This window comes from Mus caroli, chromosome 7, assembly GCF_900094665.2.
Source record: "Mus caroli chromosome 7, CAROLI_EIJ_v1.1, whole genome shotgun sequence".
NCBI classification, from domain to species: Eukaryota; Metazoa; Chordata; class Mammalia; order Rodentia; family Muridae; genus Mus; species Mus caroli.
Window position 1 is genome coordinate 145,652,424 of NC_034576.1, and position 22,760 is coordinate 145,675,183.

Sequence of the window (22,760 nt, forward strand, 5' to 3'; positions counted from 1 at the left end):
ATGGGCACATACAGTAAGTAGCTTTCCTTGCTGGGTTCTAATTCCTGGGCAAGCTGAGGGCTGCTGCCCTCCTTGAAGTATGCCCTCTTAATGGGATGGGGGCATTTCTCAAAGTCTGACCACACTGGGCCTCTAAGGTATTCAGGGAAGGCTAAGTTAATCATACACACCCACACATCTGTAAAATTTTGGTCCAGCCTTGTACAGCCTGATAATGTCCATGGGTTCTTCTCTATTGGCCCACAGAACTTTGCAAGGGCTTCGTGGGCCAGTCTGGTTTATATCACCTTCTCCTTTGAAAGCCATCACTTTATAGGCCAGGTATAAAGAACCCTTCCCTTTTTTAACTAAAAGGGGTCTCTTTGGATCCAGTGGACTGGCAGGAGACAGGGCATGGCGATGTAGGAGCCACAGCTTTGAATTCTCGCACACAAACTAGATCAGGACCCATCCCCAGTCCACCCCACCCTGTGTTCTTCCCTAGAATATTTCATCACCCCCTCCCCACTCCCTACTAAGCTATCACGCTGCCCACTTTTGGGAAAGCTCTGGTGTATAGACCTAGGGGCCCTGGAACCTTCAGTGCCCCACTGTGATCGCATGGAGAACTTCTGTGTGTACATGGGAGTTTACATTGTTCTAAGCCCTGCAAGTGCCCATCAGGGTCTGGCTGGACAAAAACATGAGGGTCTGTTAGGGACAGGCACTTGTTTCTCAAACTCCTGAGAAGCAGGTCAGTAGGTCCTGTGAAAGTTGTTCCCCTTTCTTGTAAGCAGCCAACAACTCTGTCAAGTGGTGGCAATGTTTGGCTGACTCCCCTTTTGACACCCACCATATTCATTTGCCTTGGCGCTGAGCTACAAAAGTGTAAAAGAACAAGAAGACTACAAATGTGATTTTTGTTGGGCCTCTTTATTTAGAACCTGGCGGACGAGGAGCCCTGGGCAGTTGGTATGGGCAGTATAGGAACCATTTCGACTGTCTGGTCACCAAGTTTAAGAGCAATCTAATGAAGTGGGGGACACTGTAAGCTAACTGAAGATGAATGTGTGGGGGCTTTTACTCAACAACCATTCCCCTAGAGTCTAATATAAAAGTAGATTTACATTTGTGGGTAATCTGAAGCTGGTGGTTTCTAGTGCCTTTGGTAATAATCAATAACCCAGCAGTTGCACGGCAGAGGGATCCACGCATGGATAAATACAAATATTAAATTAGCATAATTTTTTAACTTTTTGTACAAATATACATGCTTTTTCCTTTTTCTCATCTTTTTCCTTCGTTCTACATTTTCTAGTTTCTCTTTTTGTTTTGCACTGAGAGCGAGTAGAGATTAAACATTTTACATAAATGATTTAAAGCTTTACACCTTGGGACCAGCGTACTCCTTGCACATGGTACAGAGTGTTCTCAATACATTGCACAGTTTTCAGATTTCCACAAAACCGTGGGCTGCTCTGCGCAGCCATCTCCGGTTCCTGCTACATGAACGAAAGGTCCCAGCCGAAGCCCAGAGTTCTTCCACCGTCCGCTGCCCAGATGCCCAGCAAGTTCTCTCTGGCAGTTAGCCTCTAAACTGTGGGAAGAGGGACTCAGGTGAGCAGGCATAGCGGGAACCCCCCGGGGGCGGCCCCTCCGCGACCCCCGTGGGGGATGCCAGACTCACCTAACTCATCGCAGACGTTTGCGCGGGGTCTGCTCCACCGCGCCCACCCCAGGAGCCACGTTTGGAGAGGGACACCCTGGAGGGACTTCGTTCGACGCCTTGTTCTCCTGCGCAGTTCTCTTGCGCTTGGCGAAGAAGTCTGCGGGCGACAACGCGCGTCGGTCAGGGCGGGGCCGGCCCAGAGACCCGCGAGGAGACCCGCGGAGTGCGCAGGGCGCGGGGCCGGGGTGGGGGCGCCATCCCCGCCCGCGCCGAGGTCCGCGGCGGGTCAGCTTTGTTTACGTCGCCGCGCAATGTGCTGTGTAAGCATTTCCCCTTGTCCCGCGGCCAAGCCCCCCGGGGCTGCCGCCGCACTTAACCCCCTCCATGCCGCACACACGGCTCCCTAAGGGGCTCCCGCGGCCCGAGCCAAAGACCGCGATCCGAGTGGGTCGCGGCCAGGCTCGCCCTCCCACTGCACGCTCGGGAGCCTCAGCTGCACCCCTACCAGTAGGAAAGGGGTGCGGGCGCAACCGCGCCCTAAGCGCCGCGGGCCCTTTAATGCCACGGGAGGAGGCGGGGACCGGGCGAGGCCCCCGAGGGCGAGGGAGAGCCCGGCCGGCCGGACAAAGCGAGGCCGGGCCGGGGCGGGGCCGTGCGGGGCTCACCGGAGATGAGAGGCCCCGACAGCTTCTTGATCGCACCGTTCGCATTGGCCGCAGCAGTCCCGGCTGCAGGACGTCCTGGAATCCCCGAGAGAGGCTGGTCCTTCAGCTCCTGGCCGCGCTGCTCTTGATTCTCGTCCTGCTCCTCGACCGGCTCCCCATTCTGCTCCTCGACCAGCTCCGCACCCTGCTCCTCGACCGGCTCCGCGCCCTGCTCCTCCTCCGGCTCCTCGTCCTTCTCCTCGACCGGCTCTGCGCCCTGCTCCTCGCCCTGCTCAGAGACCGGCTCAGTTCCCAGCTCATCACCCGGCTCAGCACCCGACTCCTCGCCCTGCTCAGAGACCTGCTCAGGGACCTGTTCCTCGCCGTCCTGAGTCGCCACGTCCGGGTTCGCGTCCGGGATCGGGTCCGGAGTCGGGTCGGAGGTCGCGACCAGGGTCACCTCCGGAATCGGGTCTGAGGTCAGATCTGAAGCCGGGGCCGGGGTCGCGGGTGGGGTTGGCTCCGCGACCACGGCCGAGGCTGGGGCGCTGGGCGGCTGCTCAGGCGCCTCCTCTAGGCCGTCGGGGGCCTCGCCAGCCGGCGGCCCAGAACGCGGGATGACAGCCACGGCCACCGGGGGTGGCCGGGGCCCCAGCTGCAGGCGACAGCGCCCCACCTGCACCGTCTCGCGGTAGAAGGCGGGCACAGACTCGCTGTCCACCTCCATCCACTGCAGACGACCAGGGCCTCGAAGAGGCACATCCTGCTGGAAGTTGAAGTCCCAGCGGTTCTGGTCCTCAGCGTTCAGCTCCGCCAGGCGCATCCGCAGCTCGCGGCCCAGCTCCTCGTGGTCTACAGGCCCGAAGAGGCTGCGGCAGGCGCTGCTACGCGCTATCACTGGGAAGGTGTCGCTGGAGGCCAAGCGTTCCATCGCTGTTCTGCTGCGGAGGTACACGTCGGACATGCCCATGGTCGAAGGCTGTGCAAACGCGGGCAGCGAGAAAGAAGGGAACGGGAGGAGAAGGAAGAGGGGAGAGGAGGAGGGCGGAGGCTGGGCGTGGGTGAGACCCCTTGCACAGCCCGCGTCCGCCTCTGCCTAAGGACGCAGCGGCTACCTGGCTGATTGGTGATGGACGGCTCCTGCGTCTGGATCGCTTGTCCTGTCCAGCTTGGGCCGCGCCCCCTCGGAGCTTGCCTGCCTGTTCGCTTGCTCTCAGTCGGGCCTAGCCGGCACCCCTCGAGCACAGCGCACTCGGCCTGTGGAACGCCCAGCCCGCTGCGCCCCTTTATACGCGCTGGCCCCACCCCCGCGCGCGCGGGCCTCCTCACGATTAGCATAATGTAGTATTTTCAGTTTCAACAACACCGCGGCGATTGGAGGGTGCAGCCCGCCCCGCCCACAGAGGCCCTGCCCCCGCGCCACGCTCATTGGCTGCGCGCACACACCCCCGGGGCCGGGCGGGGCGGGTGACAGGCGGGCGCTGATTGGCGGCCGCACGGCGAGCGGGCTGCGCGGGACAAGGGGCGGGGCTCGAGTTAAAGAGCTCTGCGGGCGGTAACGTGACACCGCGACGCCCCTCCCCCTCGCCCCATCCCCCCCCCCGCCCCCCGCGGGCTCCTTTGTCTGCAGGCGGGGGCTCGCGCAGCCGCGACGCGCGCGCCCCCTCGGACCATGGAGCTGGGCACAGCCCCTCGGCGATGCCGACGTCGGTGCAGGTCCCTCGGTCCCCGCGGCCCGCGCTAGCCCTAGGACTGCGCCAATTGATTAGGGCTTTAACCTACCACTACCAGCTGGGTCCTGGTCCTGGCAGTACCGTGGCTGGAACCACCCTCTACACCCAGGCCTAAGTATCTGCCTTCAAGGCATCTGCACACCTGCTGGCCCTAAGACCCTCTATCACGGAGTTAGAGACAGGGTCACATCTATTCTTTTCCCGAGGAACAATACTGTGGAGATCTAAAAGATCTGTAGCCTGGTCTATAATAGGCCCACCTACCCGGGAGATGAGACACAAGTTGGGCCCATCCTAGCCTGTACCTACATCACGACACTGATAGATGCCTAGGACCTTAGGTTTGGGTCAGGCCATATTCGACCCCCAGTTTTGCCTACCTTAGTTGGCTGGAAGTAGTTATGCTAGAAAAGAGAGAATGACCCACCCCTCCTCCACAGCAGTGCCTCTTGGTGGGGCCCTGAATACTCACACAAACACACCCGACATGGCCTGACAGAGCCCCCCCCCCCCGCCCCTGCTGCCGCCGCTGCCGCCGCCAAAAGGAGTTCATTATTTAGGGCAGGGAGTCGAGAAGGTGACTCAGGCATGTGCCAGGAGCTGGCCCCCTCCCCCCGCCCTGGGGAACCAGGACTTCCGGACATACTTGAAAGGCCCTGCAGAGCCCCAAGCTCTCAGCTCCCAGCAGAGATGCCTGTGAGAATTTTGAGACAGAATCCTATTTACAGGGTTAGGTAAGTTGGACCAACTCGGGAGTCAAGTCAAACCCTGAAGCCAGGGGCCAGACTGTCCTGGAACAGGTGAGAGACAGGGTTTGGAAGCTGCTCTGGTGGAGAGACCAGAGCCTGTGACCTGTAAGGATTTCTTTTTCTCGGTACACCATATTACAAATCTCTCAGGGCATTGGTATGTCACAGTAATTTTCTTGAGTAAAATAAAACTAATGAGGGCTTTCAAGGGGCCCCATGAGCCCCTCACACACTAAAAGCTAAAATCCACTAGCCCAGGGCCGGAAGGAGGCAGGGCTTTGTTCTGTCCCTGTGTCAAAGCCACATGGGCCTCTCCAGAGACCCTGGGCACAGGACCATACTCCACACTTATTCGTGACCACCTGGCCTCCAGGGTCTCCCCAACAGTCCAAATGTCCAGGCTGCAGCTGTCAAGGCTAGAAAAGGTCCACCCTGCCCACAACCCAGGCCAAAGCTGCTGAGAGGACTGAACATGCTCCCTGTGGTGTGGAGCTACTGGGCCCTATTTGTTGGGAGAAGCAGTCTAGACAGCCAGATAGATCATCTGTGCTCTAGGCTGCCTCACTGGGCATCCCTACCCCAGGATGCTTGCATCACTTGCTTTCTCCTTTCATATTCCCATTTCATCTGATTGTTTGTCCGTCTCCACACAGGTGAAAGTGAGCCCTCCACAAGTCTGTAACGGTGAAATTCCATCAATGCTAGCTAGCATCAACAGACCTGGTAGGCACACTGCTTCCAGGAGCAGGGTTAAGTTCCCCATCTAGCCCTCCAACCCAAGGGACCTGTAGGTAAGTAAACATTTGTCTGGCTACAAGTATCGTCTTCTATTTTTGACATTAAAAATACATCCAAAGGAAACAAGAACTTTTTTTTTTTTTTAACTGTGTTGCTACAGAGAGTTGGGGGATGGAGTGCTGGTCTGGTGCCCTGGCTCATGAGACGAAAGTTTCCTGACTTCTTTCTTGTGTGGTGTGAAGGGGTATAAGCGGTGGGACCTCGACCTTGGACCTGGTTAGCAAATGAGTCTCTCCTGAAATCTTCACCCATACCCTTGGGCAGAATGAGTACTTCACCTCTTGCTCTGGGAGCAGAGCTCCCAGAAAGACCACACATCCAAAGACCATTTCTGCCACCAAGTGTTGGCGATATTTCTGTGTGCACCCAATTACGTTACAGCCATAGGAGCTGTTTTTCTGTGTGCCTACCTGACTGGCCGAATGAGGAACAGAATGAGGGCTGTGGCAAGACTCGGGCACAGCCACGCTGCCAGTGATTGGACTACGAGATAAAATTTGAAAGCTGGAGGTGACTCAGTGGTATGGCACTTGAGATACTTCTCAAGTATGAACGCTGGCTCTGAGTTCCATCCCCAGGACCGAAAATAAACAAATGAATGAATAGATAGATAAATAAATTTTGCTTTCTAAATCGCTAAAAGTTAGCCGATGACTCCATGGTGCGGCTACTGACTGAAGCTAGAACACAACAGTAGGCAGGTGGACACTTCAGCAGTCTGTTTCGAGGAGGAAATGGGCTGCCTATATTAAAACCTTGCTGTGGCTCCTAGGTGATTAAGGCCAGCTTAACCTACACCCTCCAGCTCTTCCAACCAACTCCGAGATTTGATTAGTGAATTGTAACACAGGAAGCCTACTGGCCCCAGCCCTCCTGCCTTTTAATTCTTAGAGGAGTCTGGAGCAGCTAAGTCAGTTCAGTTTCCTGGAACGTCCCGGGATCGCACTCACAACAACCTGCATGGCTGGTCAGCTACGGGGACTCCGAGCACCCCCAAGGAAGCCGGGTGCTCAGGGTCTTCCAGCCCCTAGCCAGAGCAGAGTCCAGGAGGCCTGTCCTTGGCTTCATGCTGCCCCCTGGTGGCCTACTTGAACATCACCAGTTTCTTGGCTGCCTCATGCCTCCTTTTCTTGCCTGCGTGGATGGCTCTCCTGGTCATCCCCACCCCTGACCCAGAGCCCCAGGTTCTGGGGCCTTCCCGGAGTAACCAAGTGTAGAGTTGAGACTTGTCTCCCCTCTGGCTCTTAAAGCTGCCTTCTCGGATTCTAAGACCCTGAACTGTCATATCAGATAAATTAAGGCCTTGAAGAATTTTCCATGAAACCCTGAGCCACATGTCACCCATCCATCAAGGAAGGTGGAGAATGCAGGCCCAGGGTCAGGACTAGAGGGAGAAGGCCGAAGGGCTGGGTGACACACTTTCTTGCCTCTGGAGCCTGCTGGAGGGTCATGGACAGAGAACAGTCCTCCCACAGCCCTTCTGGGGTCTCTTCATGTGGGCGACAAGGGTCCAGCTGCCTTCCTGATTATGATGCACCTTCAAGAAATCCAAAAGTGTCACCATCTTGTGCCTACTGCGGGCTCTGACCAACATCTGATTTGATCCTGCTTTAATCCAACACCCTGGAGAGAGAGAACAGGGCAAAGACAAAGGCTCAGAGAGATTCAGCACCCTGCCTGAGATCACTTAGCAGTCAGAGTCACTGGTCTCTTAACTAACACTTGGACCAAGCCCTGGATGGAGTTTGACTCTGTTTGCGATGGCTGGAGCCCCTGGAATGTCCCTCCCCGCCCCCCATCCCCCCGCAGTCCCCCAAGTCTCCAACTCCTGCCCTGTTGGTTGGGCTGAAGGCTCCGAGGGGTGTGTGCGGTTACAGAAGAACCCCGCCGCCCCAGCAGTAAGCAGCTCCCTGCGCGCACTTGGCGGGGCCCCAGGCGGGCGCAGGGCGAACGCCCTCCCGCACCAGTTCCCGCGCTCGGCTCGCCCCGCCCCCAGGACGGGCTGTTCTTGGGGCCGCTGCCAGACACGTCCTCCGCAGGTGCCGGCCTCTCTCCGGTGACGCGGCCACATGCGGCCCAGGCTCCGATTACAGGGCCTGCCTTGTACTCGGGGTCCGGGCTGGGGGTCCTCACTCCCCAGGAATGGGTGGGAGGGGCAGGGCAGGCCCTGCAGAGGGAGACTACGAACAAGGAACAGCCGCAGGCAGGAGCCGCCCCCAGACACGTGCGGCGGCCGCCTCGCCGCCGCCGCCGCGGTTTGGAGGCGGGGAGCCCGCGCCCAGTTGCTTGACTTGACTGAGCCCAGGACCCAGTGTTCTAGAAGTCCAAGACCACTGGGCACCCCAGGATCCTGATGGCCGTCTCGGGCATGAGGGAGTCTAAAGGGCTGGTGCGAACCGAATTCAAACACTGGGCCAGCCCCTTCCCTCTTTCCACAGACCGTGTTCAACGCCTGCTCCCCAGGTCCATCGGCCTACTTCACCAAGGAAATAAAAACGTAGATCTTGTACTCCTGGATTCCCTTCCCCCATTCCCCTTTCTTGTTGGCGCTAGCAGGACTCACAATCAGAACCTCCTGCCCACGAGGTGCACCCAGGATCTCTAGGTCCCTCCAAGCTACCTACCTTTGGCCTAGCTTCCAATAGCTACAGTGTCAGGGGAGCCCAGGACCTGCTGAAGAGACTAGAGGATAGTAAGAGCCCACAGAAAGGAGGGTCTTCACCCTGCACGCACGCGCGCGCGCGCACACACACACACACACACACACACACACACACGAGAGAGAGAGAGAGAGAGAGAGAGAGAGAGAGAGAGAGAGAGAGAGAGGGCCTCAGAAGTAAAGGGAGTTGTCAAAACTTTATTTTGAGACAGTCTTCTAGTGGACAGACCAGGCTGGCTTCAAACTCAATAAGTCGCCAAGGATGGCCTCTTAGTTCTGATCCCTCTGCCTCCATCTCCTATGTGCTGGGTTTCAGATACACATCACGAGCCTGGTTTATGTAGTGCTGGGGACGACGTGTAAGCTAAGCAAGCACTGTAACAACTGAGCTGTGTCCCTAGACCACGAGACTTCTAGAATGGCAGTTGAACTCCTTAGTCCTGAAACATCCCTGCGAAGGAAGTAAGGCCAGAGAGGTGGAGTGACTGCTCAGGATCCCGCCATAAATGGAGTTTGAAAGAATATGCTCACCTGGGTCCTGAATGGTCAGGGCAAGGGGCGCTTCCTCTTTCTTCCTTCACACAGCTCTTACTACCCGCTTCAAGCCAGACCTCCCTGCGTTGTGTTTTAAAGAGAGCAGTTACCAGGCTGGAAGTTGGAACGATAGCGCCTGGAACAGCTCCATCTTCACAGTGTCTCCCCAGGACCCCGTGCTGGGTGGGGTAAGGGGTCCTTCCCTATCTGGGCTGCTCAAGGCTGAGGCCAGAGTGGCTACCACAAGCTACAGCAGAGAGGCCGCCCGCGCCTCAAGACCAAGGCTGGAGTCATTCTGCCCCCTGGTGGTCAGAGACCACATTACAGTAGGAGTGCGTCACCCACCAGACCCCAACCCGGCTTGTAGAAAGCTGGTGCTGCCCACCCACACAGCTGTGGCTCACACCTGAAGGCGGCTTGACAGGGGTCTTGCTGTTCTGAGGCTGCATGCCCTCAAGACGATGCTTTTTCCCAATGGAGCCAGTTAGAATTGTTAAAAGCCTTGGTACTTGGGGAACCAGAGCTATGACTCACACCTTAACCAAACTCGCCATTAGCTGGTGAGCCTGTCTTCTCCTCAGAGGCTGGTAAGTAGTAGGACAAAGGAAAAGAAGGCCAGTTACAGAGGCAAAGAGCTGAAGGTGTGCTGTGTGGTGGCACAAGCCATTAAATTCAGCACTTGGGAAGCAGATAGACACATGTTTGTGTGTTCAAACCCAGCCTGGTCTATATAGTGAGACCTTGGAGGGAGGGAGAGAGAGGGAGAGGGCAAAGAAAATGGGTCTGTCCACCATTCCAAGCCTTCCCCATCCCCATCCCCATCCTTCCTTCCCATCCTCAACCCTCCTTTCTAGCCCCACCTGCTCTCTCACTACACATACACACACACACACGCACATGCACACACAAACACACACACCAACCTAGCCTGCCTCCAGTGCTTCTAACTTGTTTCCCTCCCCTGAGTTTGCGGCACAAAACCTCCAGGCCTTAGAGCTGGCTAGGTCTGTCCCCCTGTCCCCTGGCACTCCTCTCTTGGGCCTACCTAGGTGACCATGTGTGTGGATATAGGCATGCCTTAAGATTCTAGGCACAGCAGAGAAGGGTTACAGCCCTCAGGACACAGGGGCCCCACAATCAATGGCTCTTCATAGGAAGGAGGCTGTGGGCAGAACCCCAGGTCTTTGAGCACCCCAGCCTTTTCAGCTAGCTGTGGCAGAGAATGGGAGAATGAGAGGGTAGGTTCTGAAGAGGCCACTAGAGCCAGGCAGTGAAGGCCTGAGGTTCCATCCCTGAAGGCTGTCAGAAGTACCCTACCACGGGTGGGGGGACAAGCACAGGTGAAGGCTTGGGTAGAGCTGCATTCATTACTGGCTGCCCTTGGGTAAGCATATGGCCCTCTCTGTGCCTCTGCTTTTTCATTTGTGAGGCTCCTGTAAGGGCTTGAGGACTGAGAAAGAGGCATGTGAACTGTCAAAACAAGCCTCCCCTCCAGGGTGCCTCACTACCTCTTTCCCTTGGTCGCCCCTAACAACGTGGAGAGGAAGGCGCAGACCCTTCCAGGTGACCCCCTCCCACTGGGCTGCAAAGAAAACTGTACATTTCCTTTGATCCCAGGGGTGGGGGTTGGGGTGGCGCTAAGGGAGACTCAGACCACAACAAAAGCACTTGCACCAATAGTCACGTGGGGTCCCCTAATCCGCAGCCTAATTACCAGCTCTGACAACACAGCCCCTCCCCCAACAAGTCAGCAGTGCAATTCCTTCAGTCTCTGCACACACATGCAGACACTCGGTGCTGTATCCCCTACTGGACACTGAACCACGGCCTCTAGAATTTCACCCTCTCTGTCCCAAGTGTTCCCAAGCTATGGTCTCTATGGGCCAATAATTGTATTTAATCGTTGAGAGAATTGAGGAGGCAGAGAGCAGGGCTCACCCCGACATCCTAGATGGGAAAACTGAGGCTAGAGAGGACAAGAGCTTTATCTAAACTTGATCATAGCAGTCCCTATGCTGAGCCCCAACTTGCTCTGCCACCTCCTTGTGTTACTCCAGACTTTTATTTTGAGTGGGATTTTGTTTAGGCAGGATCTTCTGTAAAGCTGAGGCTGGTCTCCAACTTACAACTCTATCTTAGCTTCCAGAGTGCTAAAATTGGAGTCAACAACACGCCCAATTCCCAGCAAGCCAATGCTGAGCCTTAGCTGCTCCTGGATGTCAGCCTTAGTGCCCAGGGCACTGAAGAGGACATGGAGGGTTTGGGCTTGTGCCCGATTGTCTCAAGCCAATGTTCTTCCCTGCGTGTTAAATCAGGGCACGGAGAAGGAGCACCTGTTTTAGAGTAAGCATGCCTAGAAGGGGAGCCCTGGGCGGGGGTGTTCCAAGCAGGTGGGCAGGGTGAAAAGGATCCCCAGTAAAGGCCCAGCAAGACTGGAGACAGAAGGGATTTCAAGGTGTTACTCTGTGCCACACTGATAAGACTGAAGGGATCTGCAGGCAGCTGGACAAAGGATAGACCCACTCAGAGGTGCCATATATGACTGTGACAAGCAGAATCCAGGGTAGAACCCATGGCTAGGCTATGATAGGCTGCCCTGGTTTGAAATTTTTGTTCCAGAACCAGGGGGAAAAGGAAGACTCCTGTCCTCAGTGATCATTCCCTAGATTGAAGAGTTGTATCTGAGGACCTAGACCAGGGGCAGCAGGGGTCTCAGAAACCCACCCAGCTAACCAAGTGTGATATACACCTTTAATCCCAGCGCTTCAGAGGCATCAGGCAGGTCTCTGTGAGTTCAAGGCCAGCCAGAACCTCACAGTGGGACCCAGTTTCAAAAGAGAGAGGAAGAGGGTGGAAAGGGAACGAAGCCCTGGAAACTACTCTTCATTCCAGTAATCTCAGCACTCAGGAGGCAGAGACAGGAGGATTACCTTGACTAGGCTACAGAGTGAGTCCCTGACTCAAAAAAATAAAATAAAATAAAATAAAATAAAATAAAATAAAATAAAATAAAATACCAGGGCTGGAGAGATGGCTCAGTGGTTAAGGGCACACACTGCTCTTCCAGAGGTCCTGAGTTTGGTTTCCAGTACCCACATCATGCAGCTCATACCTGCCTAGAACCCAACAGTCAATGACCCTGGCCTCTAGAGGCACTCTCACACATACATGCACACACAAACATACACACACTCACACACATGCACCCCTGACTTAAAATAATAAAATAAATATTTTTTAAAATACAAACAAAAAATAAACCCTGTCCCTCTTCACTGGGGTGCAAGGGCAGATCTCTGCCCCCTTGACTCTCCCAAAGATTAAATGAAATTATTGCCACATGGAGACCAAAGTTTGGGAACACTTGGGATGGAGAGGGTCAGAATCCAGATGCAGTGGTCAGCATCCAGAGCTCCCTGACACTGCTCTCTGGTCTGATTAGGAGTCCAGCTGAGATACCACAGTGGTCTGTGTCGCTTCCAGAGATAAGAGACAGGAGGGCCCTCCATCCCAGTAAAGCCCAGTATCAACAAGCCAATTATGAGCTTTGCCAGCTCCTACCCTGATGTCTGGTCATCTGGTCTGGCTTGGAAACATGGGACCAGGCTCGGCAGACTGCACTATCACTCTGATGCTCAGTAGACACTTTTATAGACTTCTGGGGAAGCTGTAGTCAGTCTCCATTATCAGTGTCAGCCAGACCATATAAACTCCCCAGGATTAGGCCTACAATGGGGCTTAGTGGATGATGGGAACCCATACGCCTCGTCTGGATCCCATGCTTTGATTCCTCAAGTCAGTCCCCAGGCTGTTTCCTGGCGCCAACGCCAAACGAGGCAGCCTGAGAAGCTGCAGCTTTCTGAGAGCAGGAGACAGAGAGCTGTAGACCTGTGCGCCACCTGCTGGCTAAGGTCTGAAGCTTCACCCTCTTTGGCAAAGAAGGAACCTAAGACAGGCTGAGACCTCAACAGTCTGAGCTGTTACAACTACCTTGATTCCTGCCCCCTTCTCTGTGCCCACCCCCAATCAAAATCCTGTTATTCCCAAAGACACAGAGGTGATTCCAGACTTCTCAAATGAATTGTGTATCTTAGCATCCTGGAAAACATTACTTCCATGAGAAATGGGGACTGTGGCAGCTTGACAGATTTCAGAAGGGAACGATAACTAGCAACTGAGATAAAGATGGTTCCTGTGATATTTTGACTACAGGAATGAATTTGCTTTCTGTCCTTGTCTTCAGAGCCTGCCTGAGGCTAGGTTCAAAAATAATAGGCTAATTCTATTGACAGAGGAGACCTCAAGACAGCCTAATATTGATGCTATTGAGTGTTTATTAGTAATTACTCTCATGCAGACCTACAATGAAAAAATAACAAGCGGGCAGAAAGAAATATGAAAGGTGGTTTGGAAAGGGAAGGACACTGGCCAGATTGACACTACAGGCAAGGCGGGTGCTGAAAGAAGGGCTGAGGTTCTCAAAGGCTGCAGATGAACACTGTCAGGAGAGGCCTCATATACACTGGAATAAAGCTAAGCTTCCAATCTGAAAAAGAGAAGCATAAGGCATTCTCTGTTCCTGGAAAACAAGTGTAAGCAAAGCTGCTGCCAACACGTTGCACAGGATCAGGGACCTACCACAGGCTGGTAGCCGAGCTTTGAGGTACTGGCCATGTGGCTCGGGCTTTAAAGTCACAGAAGAGGAGGAATCATGAAATCCTTCTCCACGGTTTCAGAGAGCCACCAACCCCAGGCAATGTATGACAGGAAAGGCCCTGCCTGGCAGCACTGAGGCGCCAAGAGGCCCCAAAAGGCCAGAGCCATAGTATATCTGTCAGGGAGAGCTGCATGCAGGAAGTGGAACCAACCCAAGAGAAAAAAGTAGATTGCAAGAAGCAAAGTCTAGAGAAGTGGACATGACACACTGGAGTCATAGGTTTTAGAGTTGGCTTTGGTGGGTTTCGATCTTACTTGGTCCAAGACTCACACAATTTCCTTGCTGTGTCCCCATACAGCCCTTTGGAGTGGTAATATATATTCTGTGTCATTGTATGTTGGAAGTATGTCATTTGCTTTTTTTTTTTTCATTTTGCAAGGCGTTACAGTTAAGACATTGCCTTGAGTCTCAGAAGACACTTTGGACTCCTGAACACTGTTGAGACTGAGAGACTGTGGGGGCCTTTGAAGCTGGACTGGATTAAGTTTGCATTATGATATGGCCACAAAGCCTATGGAGGTCAAAGAGTGGTGATTTAAATGAGATGTATGCCTATAGGCTTGGGCATTCGAGTAGTTGGTTCCCAGTTGGTAACACTGTTTCAGGAAAGCTTAGGAGACGTGGACTTCCTGGAGAAGTGTGTCACAGGGGGAGAGCTGGAGAGAACTCACATCGTTTCAGGTTCACGCTCTTGGCTTCCTACTCACAGTTCAGACCATGCACTCTCAGCTTCCAGCCCCAGCTCCCATGCCTCAGCTCTGCGGCGGACAGTTATCTCTCTGGAAACATAAACCCAAATAGCCTCTTTTTTTCCCTAAGTTGTCTTGTTCATGGCGTTTTATCGTAGCAATAGAGAAGTAACTAATATACACTAATATACAGGACCTCTGGAAGAGCAGTCAGTGCTCTTAACCACTGAGCCATCTCTCCAGTCCTAAAACTGTGCATCTTTTATTAGCTTGTTTAAAGTGTCTGTGTGTTGCCGGGCAGTGATGGCACAGGCCTTTAATCCCAGCACTTGGGAGGCAGAGGCAGGCAGATTTCTGAGTTCAAGGCCCCCCTGGTCTACAGAGTGAATTCCAAGACAGCCGGGGTTACACAGAGAAACCCTGTCTCGAGAAACCAAAATAATGATAAAAATAATGATAATAATAATAATATCTTTTTTTAAAAGATGCATAGTGTTGGGAAAACAGTTCAATCAGGAGAGTGATTTTCCAGTAGCAGTTTGATATTCAAGTGCTGTGGGGGTGGGCAGAGACTGACAATCCCTGCGGTCCCAGTGAGACTGGACAGCTGCTGAGGAATCAATAATACCTGATACTGACCTCTGACCTTTACAGGCACCAACATACATGGATATACACCCACAAAGGGCATAGACCCATTCATTGCTCAATGCATTTTGATTCCAGGACATCAGAGAAACCAGCCGGAACTAGCCTGAAAGCCTCCTGCCTGCTGGCTGGCTTTCACAGTGCTGGATGGTGCTTAGCAGGCCACAGGGAGAGAAAAGCCATCCATGGTCTTACCCAGCAGCCAACCCTGCATGCTACAACACCAACCCACCAAGCAAGATGTGCAGTCTCAGTGCAAATGCTCTAGGGGTAGCCAATCACTCTTGGGTTGGACCAAGTCCTGCTCTACAGCAGGAAATTCATCCCTGGTACTGTAAACTCAGTCAAAAAATGGCGTTGGGGGGGGGGGGGTCATAGGCTCTAGGGAATCTACTCCTGTTGTCTTGCTAAGTGAATGTCATCAAACTCCCTTCTAAATGTTCGTTTGTAGACATAGGCTGTTCTTAGTCTTAGCCAGAGAAGCTTCTCTCTGCAGTGAGCAACAGTTGATGAAGAAACTCCTAACTCAGTGCTGAATAAGTGACTGTGGACAGCTCAGCCCTAAATGGGGTGTCTGTATCAACCTGACCTCCAAAGTTCAGGGGACAGAAAGACTGTAAGAGCCAGAGGATGGGAAGGAACTCACTGTAGCCATGGTTACCTCAGCAAGATCAAGGCAATAGCGTCAGTCAACAGTCTATCAAGTGGCATTCACAGAACTCTAAAGTGAAAGAGAGAGGAGAAATAGAGAGAGACAGAGACAGAGAGAGAGAATGAAAGAAGAAAGAGATATATTGGAGGTTATTAGAGGGGAAAAGGGAAGAGAAAGTTAAGTGTGCATACAAACAAGATACATTGTATACATGTATGAAATTGGCAAAAATAAACAAATGATATCCATTAAATAGGTCACCTGCACACAGTAGGTACTCAATGGTTATGGATGAAGGAGGTTCCTCCTGCTTCATAGGCACATCTTAGGCCCAGGAAATCATATAGGCAGCATCTCTCTTCTCGGGGAAGCTCCAGGCTATCCTGAACCCCAGCACACAGTAGTCACTTTCTCTGCACCTGTGGCCATGCTCACACCCCTCTATTTTTGCCCTTAACCCCGCAGGACCCCCTAAGTAAGTCTAAGCCCCATCAGGTGTTCTCAGTTGCCTGAGCTCACCCCTAAGCCCTGCCACACTGTTCTTACTGCCTGCCTTACCCTTCCTACACCTGATACATTGTGCTTCTCCTTAGGACCCCACTGAGAAGCTGCCTCCCAACCAGGCTCCAGATAAGAATCAGCCCTTCCTACAGCAGCCTGGGTTGGTCTCCTTGGCAGAACAGTGGCCCCATGTGAGTGATATTGATCCCTAGAGAAAGCTACTTCCTCTTCAGGAGGTGATTCCAGGTTCTAGGGTTCCCTGTTCCTCTCTAGCCAGAAGGGCAATTTTACCACACTCCCTCACAACCAGGAAGTGCCCCACCCCTCTGGAGCCTGTTCAGAACAAGCACAAAAGCTAGAATCATTAGGCCTGGCCTGCCGGTTCCCCAACAACTGCAAGCTCTGCTTGTGGGTAAGTAGCCTGCTCCCATTGCTGTTTATTATGAACGCTGGAGGACCTTTGGCCTTCCCCAAACTCTCCTGAGGCAGTCTTACTCAACCCCCAAGCTCTGCCCCCAAAACCCTGGCATCAATAAAGATGTCACCTGCACACTAGGTAAGAATTAACCCCATCAGGGAGCTGACCTGACAGGAACTATCCCTCACTTCTACCCCCATGGACTTCAGAAGGACCTGGACTCTGGTCTTTCCCCAGGAGTCCTGAGATTCCTGGCCTCGGAGTCCTCTCCTTTCCATAATCAGCCTTCCTCTCATCCCTCGTGGAATCCCTGACTAACTGGGTCTCCTCCAACCCTCCGGGAGCTGGGATGGGTTCCTACAGCCTCTTGGCAGAGGAACTGAGAACACTTGCATCCACACTTGCAACACATCTCCCATCCCAACTTTCAAGGTGGAATCTACCCCAAGCATACTGCACATACCTGGGGACAGAGCCTTGGGCCTGATCCATTGGTTAGAACGCCAACAGCCATGCCTCTGACTGCCCAGTTTGAGACATGTTCTCACTGGGCATCCCTGGGTACCCTGTCCCAGTTCCTCCTTTTCTCATCTGCTGAGCTGGGGTGTGCATGCAGCAAAGGAGATCTGATTTCATGTTGTGGCCTGTGGCTTGACCCTACTCCGCTGCAAGGTAGAGAGGTGGGGTGGGCCTGTAAAAGAGCGTCTGGTTTCCTAGTAGTGATCAATCTGTCTGAAGATGAATGAATATGGATAGTACTGGTCTGGGCCAAACTAAATCAGAAGAGTGTGTTCCTAGGGTTCCCTCTACTGTGTCATCAGGGCCGGAGTGTTGACCCTCCAGAAATGTGAGAACAGGGCACACGGGGACGGGGGCATTTCTATAGCTTCCAGAAGCCTTTTGGTCAGTGGAGAGAGATTCGGAGCCCAAGAACTGCCCACACACAAGTGTAGTATCACTGTGTCTCTCCTGGTTTCTGCTTTCCCTTCTTCTCCTGGATCCCAAAGCCATACCCTCTCCTCTTCCTCCTCCTTCTTCTCCTTGTCTTCACTCTCCAACCCAAAATGAACGCCCTGTGGTGCTTGAGTGGTCAGAATTCCAACTTCCTTGGAACCAGAGTCCAGGGCAGGGCTGAAGCTTAACAAGCCCCGCGGGGGGGGGGGGGGGGGGGTAGAGCCTCAGGAGGCGTGTCTAGATTGGCCAATGAATGCTCAGAGACTGTGTTGCGGGCTAGTCCAGATCCCAGGGTGGGTGGAGCGAGCTCCAGGCCAGGAGAACTAGCCCTGGTGAAGTGGGAGGACCCAAGCTATTGTGGGGTGGGACCTTTCAGGGTCACTGAGGAAGGGCCTGTATCAAGAAACACCTGGGAGGGCTCATCCACCCGAAATACAACCCACTCTCTCCCGGCGAAAGCAGGTACCCAAGCTCACCTATGAACTTCCAGAACCCAAGATTCCTTCCTGGGTGCAGCTCGGGGCCATTGATGGGATGTCGGGCGAAGGCAGTGGGGCCCTAACGGAGGAACCAGGCATAACTTTCTCTTTCTCTTTCTCTCTCTCTCTCTCTCTCTCTCTCTCTCTCTCTCTCTCTCTCAATATTTTAGATTTATTTATTGTATGTGAGTACACAGTAGCTGTCTTCAGACACTCCAGAAGAGAGCGTCAGAACTTGTTACAGGTGGTTGTGAGCCACCATGTGGTTGCTGGGATTTGAACTCAGGACCTTTGGAAGAACAGTCACTGCTCTTAACCGCTGAGTCATCTCTCCAGCCCAAGGCAAAACTTCCAAAGGGGCTCATACTGGCCGCAAAGTCTGGTTCCCACCCGTGGAGGAAGTTAGGAGGGGGGAAAACACTACTGTGAAGCTGAGCTGCTCTGCAAGAATGAGGTCTGAAGAACTGAGCTCTTTGTCCCTGCAGTCTCTACTCCACTGCAGCTCCAGACTCCAGAGCTGGAGACAGGTCCCTGAAGAAGGAAGGTGGGGCCAAGAGAGCCCCTGCGTAATGACTTTACATCATCCCTGTAGCCACCAAAAGCAATAGCCAGACACCACACCTGCCTGCATTTCCTCTAGAAATAAGGCATGGGGTGTTCTCGAGGAAGACACCAGGGCTGGGCTGGATGTCCCTTTCAGGTGGAGGTGCACCCCTGCAGGGTCCGATGCCCGCTGGTGGGGAGGGCAGCTGACCCACTCTTGAAGGTCGAGGTAGCTGGAGAAGCCGGTGAGCTCCACAGTCAGCCACTGTCTCCTCCCTCTCCTTGCACAGGCCACCCCTTCCACCCTGGTGAGTCAGCACCCGGCCAGAATCAACAGGACTTTTGCCCCTTGCCCGTGGCAAGGCTTGCCCTGCTCTGGTTCAGGTCCCTCCAGGACTCTGGATACCGTCTGCCTGGGATGTCTGGCAGCATGGCTGCTCTGCCCCGACAGGGGATCATCATACTCACCTATGTGCTGGCAGCCCTGGAGCTAACGTGTCTCTTCATGCAGTTCTCCATCCTACCAGTGAGTAACACCCATACCCCTCACCAGAAGCCCCACACTGCCTTCCTGCTGGGCAATGGCAGGGAGTGAGGAGGGGTTTGATACTGGATATGTTAAGGATCCTAGGAACTGGGGCCATTGATCACCCATCACCACTACTTCTGCTCTTCTTGAGAAAGTACCCTCCTCATTTGCTACCTCCCATCCTGTTCTTTCAGAGTACATCTGCCTGACACCTGCTCAGCTCTTGTCCCAAAGAGATGAATGCAGTCCCAGTTCTTTCTGGCATCATGTCTGTCTGTCCCTTTGTCCTGCTGGGCATCCCCTCTGTGTTCTCATGTCCACCCTAGATAGCTTATTCCATATCACCCATTCCATTGGTTTCTCTCTCACCCACCAAAATATGAGGACCAGGACTTGATCCCACAAGAGCCTTGCTGAGCCGTACCTGGATCAGGGAAGGGTGGGGCAGAATAGTCACTGTTGACTACAGAGCCACACCCACCCACACCCTTTGGTTCATTCCTACTTTTCATTATCTTTTAGTCACTCAACAAACCTTTATGGGGTTGGCCCACAAGGTGGCAGCATCTAAGAGAGCTTAGAAATCAGAGGATGACTGTCCATCTCCTTTTCCCATCTAACCTAGGTCCACAGACCACCTTTAAGTGATCCCTCAGAGATTCTCAAAGCCCAAGCTGGCTGGAGTATTGGGTTGAGGTTGGTTCTGGGGGCTAGGCTTGGACCCCCACTCAGCATATGTACCTGGCCCTCAGTATGGTCAGCAGGCCAGACTAGGCAGAAGTGAGATGCCCAGGCACACAGGAATTTGGATTGAAACCAAACTCTGCTCATATTATTATACCCAAAAGTCCAAGGTTCAGGAAACAGAGAAAAAGGTCAGCTAAGACCAAAAGGGATAATCTAAATCCTGGCTCTCTGGTCCTCCACTCCCTGCTCCCTGGAGCCCAGAGGAGCAGAGCCGACCTTGCAGGCAACTGGGGATATGGGTTAGAGGTAACCCTGGCCTTTGTCACCATTCTGGGAGTGGCAGACACTTCCAGTTCAGGACCCCACCCTTCATCATCCCACCTATGTCCAGCTCTGCTCACTCACATATATAGCAAGGGTCCCCAGTGCAAGCCTCCTACCTGAAATGTGGGAGCCTGGGTAGGAGCCTTACCTTGCTTCTCATAAAAGGAGGGTTGGTACCAGGACCTAGAGTGGCTCCCAGAGAAGGCCCCGGTTGGCCAGCCTATCCTCATTAAGTCCTGTAAGCGGACACTGGACTGTGACGCAGCGGGGGCACAAAGGACCTACAGCTGGCCCTCAGAGCTGATGGCTGGTGGGGTTTGAGTGGTGATGGCTTAATGGTTACACTGTGCAGTGCAGGAAGAAACGGTTGGGAATGAAAAAGGGTGAGGGTACTGGGGGTCTGAGGGTACATGGCAGATTTGAGGGGGTCAGGAAATTTTGGTTGAGAAGGCCACATAAGAGTGGAGGACTGGAGGCAGACAAAAGTATTGCCAGTGCAAAGGCCCTGGGGTAGTGCTGAGTCTGCAGCTACAGAGGAGGCATTGAGGTCCCAGGACCACACCTGTCAGATGCTGAAGAGATCCCAGAGTGGTTAGGGAAAGCCGTGGAGAGGCGAGGTGGCAGATCTATGGCATGTGAGGGTGAGAGAAAGGAATTCAGAGATGACACTAGGACTTTGGACCCAATCCCAGGAGGACAAAGATGCTACCAGCGGTGAAGAAACATTCGGGAGCTAAGAGCACTGGTTGCTTTTACAAAGGATGGGGGTTTGATTCCCAGCACCCACATGATGTCCCACAATCACTTGGAACCACAGTCCTGGGGATATAATACCCTCTGTGGGAACTACATGTATGTGGCACACAGACTATATGCCAGCCAAACAGTCATACACATAAAATAAAATGAAAGAAAAAAATAAATAAAGGAAACAGTGGTCAAGGAGCCAATCAGGACTAAGGAGGACAGGTGCTCGGTGATTGCTACACTCGCTTGCTTTCCTGGAGATGATTTCAGACACGGTGCAAAGCAAAGGAGGCATGCTGGCAGTGGGAAGAGGCCTGGGGCTCTCTCAGTAACAGCCTAAGTAGGAGACCCAGGGCAGTCTAGGCACAGGGTCACAGAGAAAGAAGCAAGCCACCTGAGTCAGGTGCCAATGAGAGGGGCCTGCTGGAGTTGCCCTGAGCTGGACCGCGTGAGGAGAGAGGAATGAGGAAAGCAGCCGCTTCAGGCAAGGTGAGAGAGAGCACAGCTGGAGCAGACACAGGCGGCACTAAGGAGGGCTGAACAGGGAGGCACTAAGGAAGAGTCTTTTTTTAATGACCTTGTTGGAAAGGAGGCCTACCAGGAAGGCCTCAAGAGAAGAGAGGGGGACTGAAGGAGCGTTATCCTTGGCATGAGGCTGAAGACTAAGGTAAAAGACAGTGGGCCAAGATGGTGGGAGGAGGCACAGGTTTGGAGGGAGACAGTACCTCGGGCTTCTGAAATGCAGCTGAGGTGGGGATAAAATCCTGGGGTTCCAGGACTGCTTAGGTCCTCTATAGAGGCTCTGTCACCTCACTTCTCCTATCAGATAGTCACACGCATACACACACATGAGGGGTTGAGTCCTAAGGAATTCACAGAGCAGACTGTCTTGCTGGGCAATGGGCCACATCTCAGAAGTTATTAAGGGGTTTGGGGGCAGTCGCTTGCTGGCCAGGGGACAATGCTATAAAGCTTTGAAGACAAAATATTAAGGATGGACATTGCTCTGTGGCCCACTTGAAGTATGTCCTGCACAGGGGGTAAGCCAGAAAAGTCTTTGGCTAGGGAAGAGGAGCAGAGTCCCCAGGGAAGGCCTCCTCTCCCATGACACTACCCACTGCTCCTCCCACCCCTGCCTGTCTAAGGAGACCTAACTCCAGACCCTCTTTGTCTTTCAGTATCTGTCTCGGACACTGGGCCTAGATTCTGTCTCCTTTGGCTACCTACAGACAACCTTTGGGGTGCTTCAGCTGTTGGGTGGGCCTGTGTTCGGCAGGTATAGTATGTGAGGGATGCAGGTCCCTCAGCCCACAAGAGCCATTACCACCCCTAAAAGTCTACGTCCTAACAAGTCCTTAGCATCCCTGTTCAATGCCCCTGTTCAATGCAGGAGAGGTCCAGCCCCTGGTGGACTTCCAAGCATCCTTGGTGCCACATTTGTGGGACCTCTCCACTCCAACTGATGGGCCTACAGCCTTGGTGGAAGCCCACACACATGACCACATACTCCCTGGGTGGTCCTTCACCAGCATCTCAGCCTACCAGCAGGCCTGGGTGGGGAGTGAGGGTAGGGGCCCCTCCCTGCTGGGAACTGACCTGCCCTGTGGCCTCAGGTTCGCAGACCAGTGCGGGGCAAGAGCAGCACTCTCACTCTCCTTCCTGGCGGCCTCTGCTCTGTACCTGCTCCTGGTGGCCTCCTGTAGCCCAGCCCTGCCTGGTGTCTTCCTGCTCTTCGCCTCACGCATACCCTCTGCCTTCATGCACACACTTCCAGGTAGGGACTGCTGGGCAGGCCTAGCTCTAAGCCGGTAGAGGGAAGACACCAGGATGTGGCTTCTGGTAGGGGGCAGGTAGCTGGTGAATAGGATACGAGTGGTGGTCTCTGGATGGAGAGGTGGTGTATGGTCTGGAGCAAGCCAGATTAAGAGTGGAGAGGTGTGCTGGGCAGTGGTGGCACATGCCTTTAATCCCAGCACTTGGGATGCAGAGGCAGGCGGATTTCTGAGTTCGAGGCCAGCCTGGTCTACAGAGTGANACAGCCAGGGCTACAGAGAGAAACCCTGTCTCGAAAAACCAAAAAAAAAAAAAAAAAAAAAAAAGAGTAGAG

At 53.7% G+C, this 22,760-nt stretch overlaps 2 protein-coding genes and 1 long non-coding RNA gene across 14 annotated transcripts in view; 1 reads left to right on the top strand and 2 right to left on the bottom strand.

Annotated features, from left to right (window-relative positions):
* Positions 1-893: 893 nt before the first annotated feature.
* On the bottom strand, positions 894-3,605 carry Cdkn1c (cyclin dependent kinase inhibitor 1C). Of its 6 annotated transcripts, none has more exons than XM_021168177.1 (4): positions 3,408-3,605; positions 2,350-3,233; positions 1,667-1,805; positions 894-1,576 (listed from the first exon to the last, which is right to left on the bottom strand). In XM_021168177.1, the coding sequence occupies exons 2-3, from the start codon at positions 3,221-3,223 to the stop codon at positions 1,672-1,674; spliced, it is 1,008 nt and encodes a 335-aa protein (XP_021023836.1). In that variant the 5' UTR covers positions 3,224-3,233; positions 3,408-3,605; the 3' UTR covers positions 894-1,576; positions 1,667-1,671. The 6 variants fall into 6 exon arrangements, with proteins under 6 accessions (XP_021023836.1, XP_021023835.1, XP_021023837.1 ...); XM_021168176.1 differs by having other exon boundaries at positions 2,350-3,271; XM_021168178.2 differs by having other exon boundaries at positions 895-1,576; positions 2,350-3,230.
* A 1,782-nt stretch (positions 3,606-5,387) lies between these two features.
* Positions 5,388-17,469, bottom strand: LOC115031514. Of its 2 annotated transcripts, XR_003837156.1 has the most exons (4): positions 17,404-17,469; positions 16,854-17,055; positions 8,763-8,846; positions 5,388-7,195 (listed from the first exon to the last, which is right to left on the bottom strand). It is a non-coding gene; the product is annotated as an uncharacterized LOC115031514 (long non-coding RNA). The 2 variants fall into 2 exon arrangements; XR_003837155.1 differs by having other exon boundaries at positions 16,854-17,469.
* The window catches only part of Slc22a18 (solute carrier family 22 member 18), a 32,575-nt gene continuing 26,094 nt past the window's right edge, over positions 16,280-22,760 (top strand). Inside the window, exons 1-5 of one of the 6 annotated variants that reach the window (XM_029479401.1) lie at positions 16,308-16,384; positions 17,994-18,008; positions 18,657-18,892; positions 21,832-21,929; positions 22,267-22,427. In XM_029479401.1, coding sequence (XP_029335261.1) covers positions 18,785-18,892; positions 21,832-21,929; positions 22,267-22,427 — 367 coding nt within the window. In that variant the 5' untranslated portion in view covers positions 16,308-16,384; positions 17,994-18,008; positions 18,657-18,784. Of the gene's footprint in view, positions 16,385-17,683; positions 17,807-17,861; positions 17,919-17,993; positions 18,009-18,117; positions 18,278-18,656; positions 18,893-21,831; positions 21,930-22,266; positions 22,428-22,760 lie in introns of those variants that run through there. The other 5 variants (XM_029479399.1, XM_029479402.1, XM_029479398.1 and 2 more) reach the window with 5 other exon arrangements.

Excerpts from the sequence above, each read along its gene's own strand:
- Cdkn1c (XM_029479125.1), bottom strand. The coding sequence starts at position 3,262 with ATGGGCATGTCCGACGTGTACCTCCGCAGCAGAACAGCGATGGAACGC. Across the intron at positions 1,806-2,313 it reads GTCGGGGCCTCTCATCTCCG|ACTTCTTCGCCAAGCGCAAG; the intron begins GTGAGCCCCGCA and ends TGTCGCCCGCAG.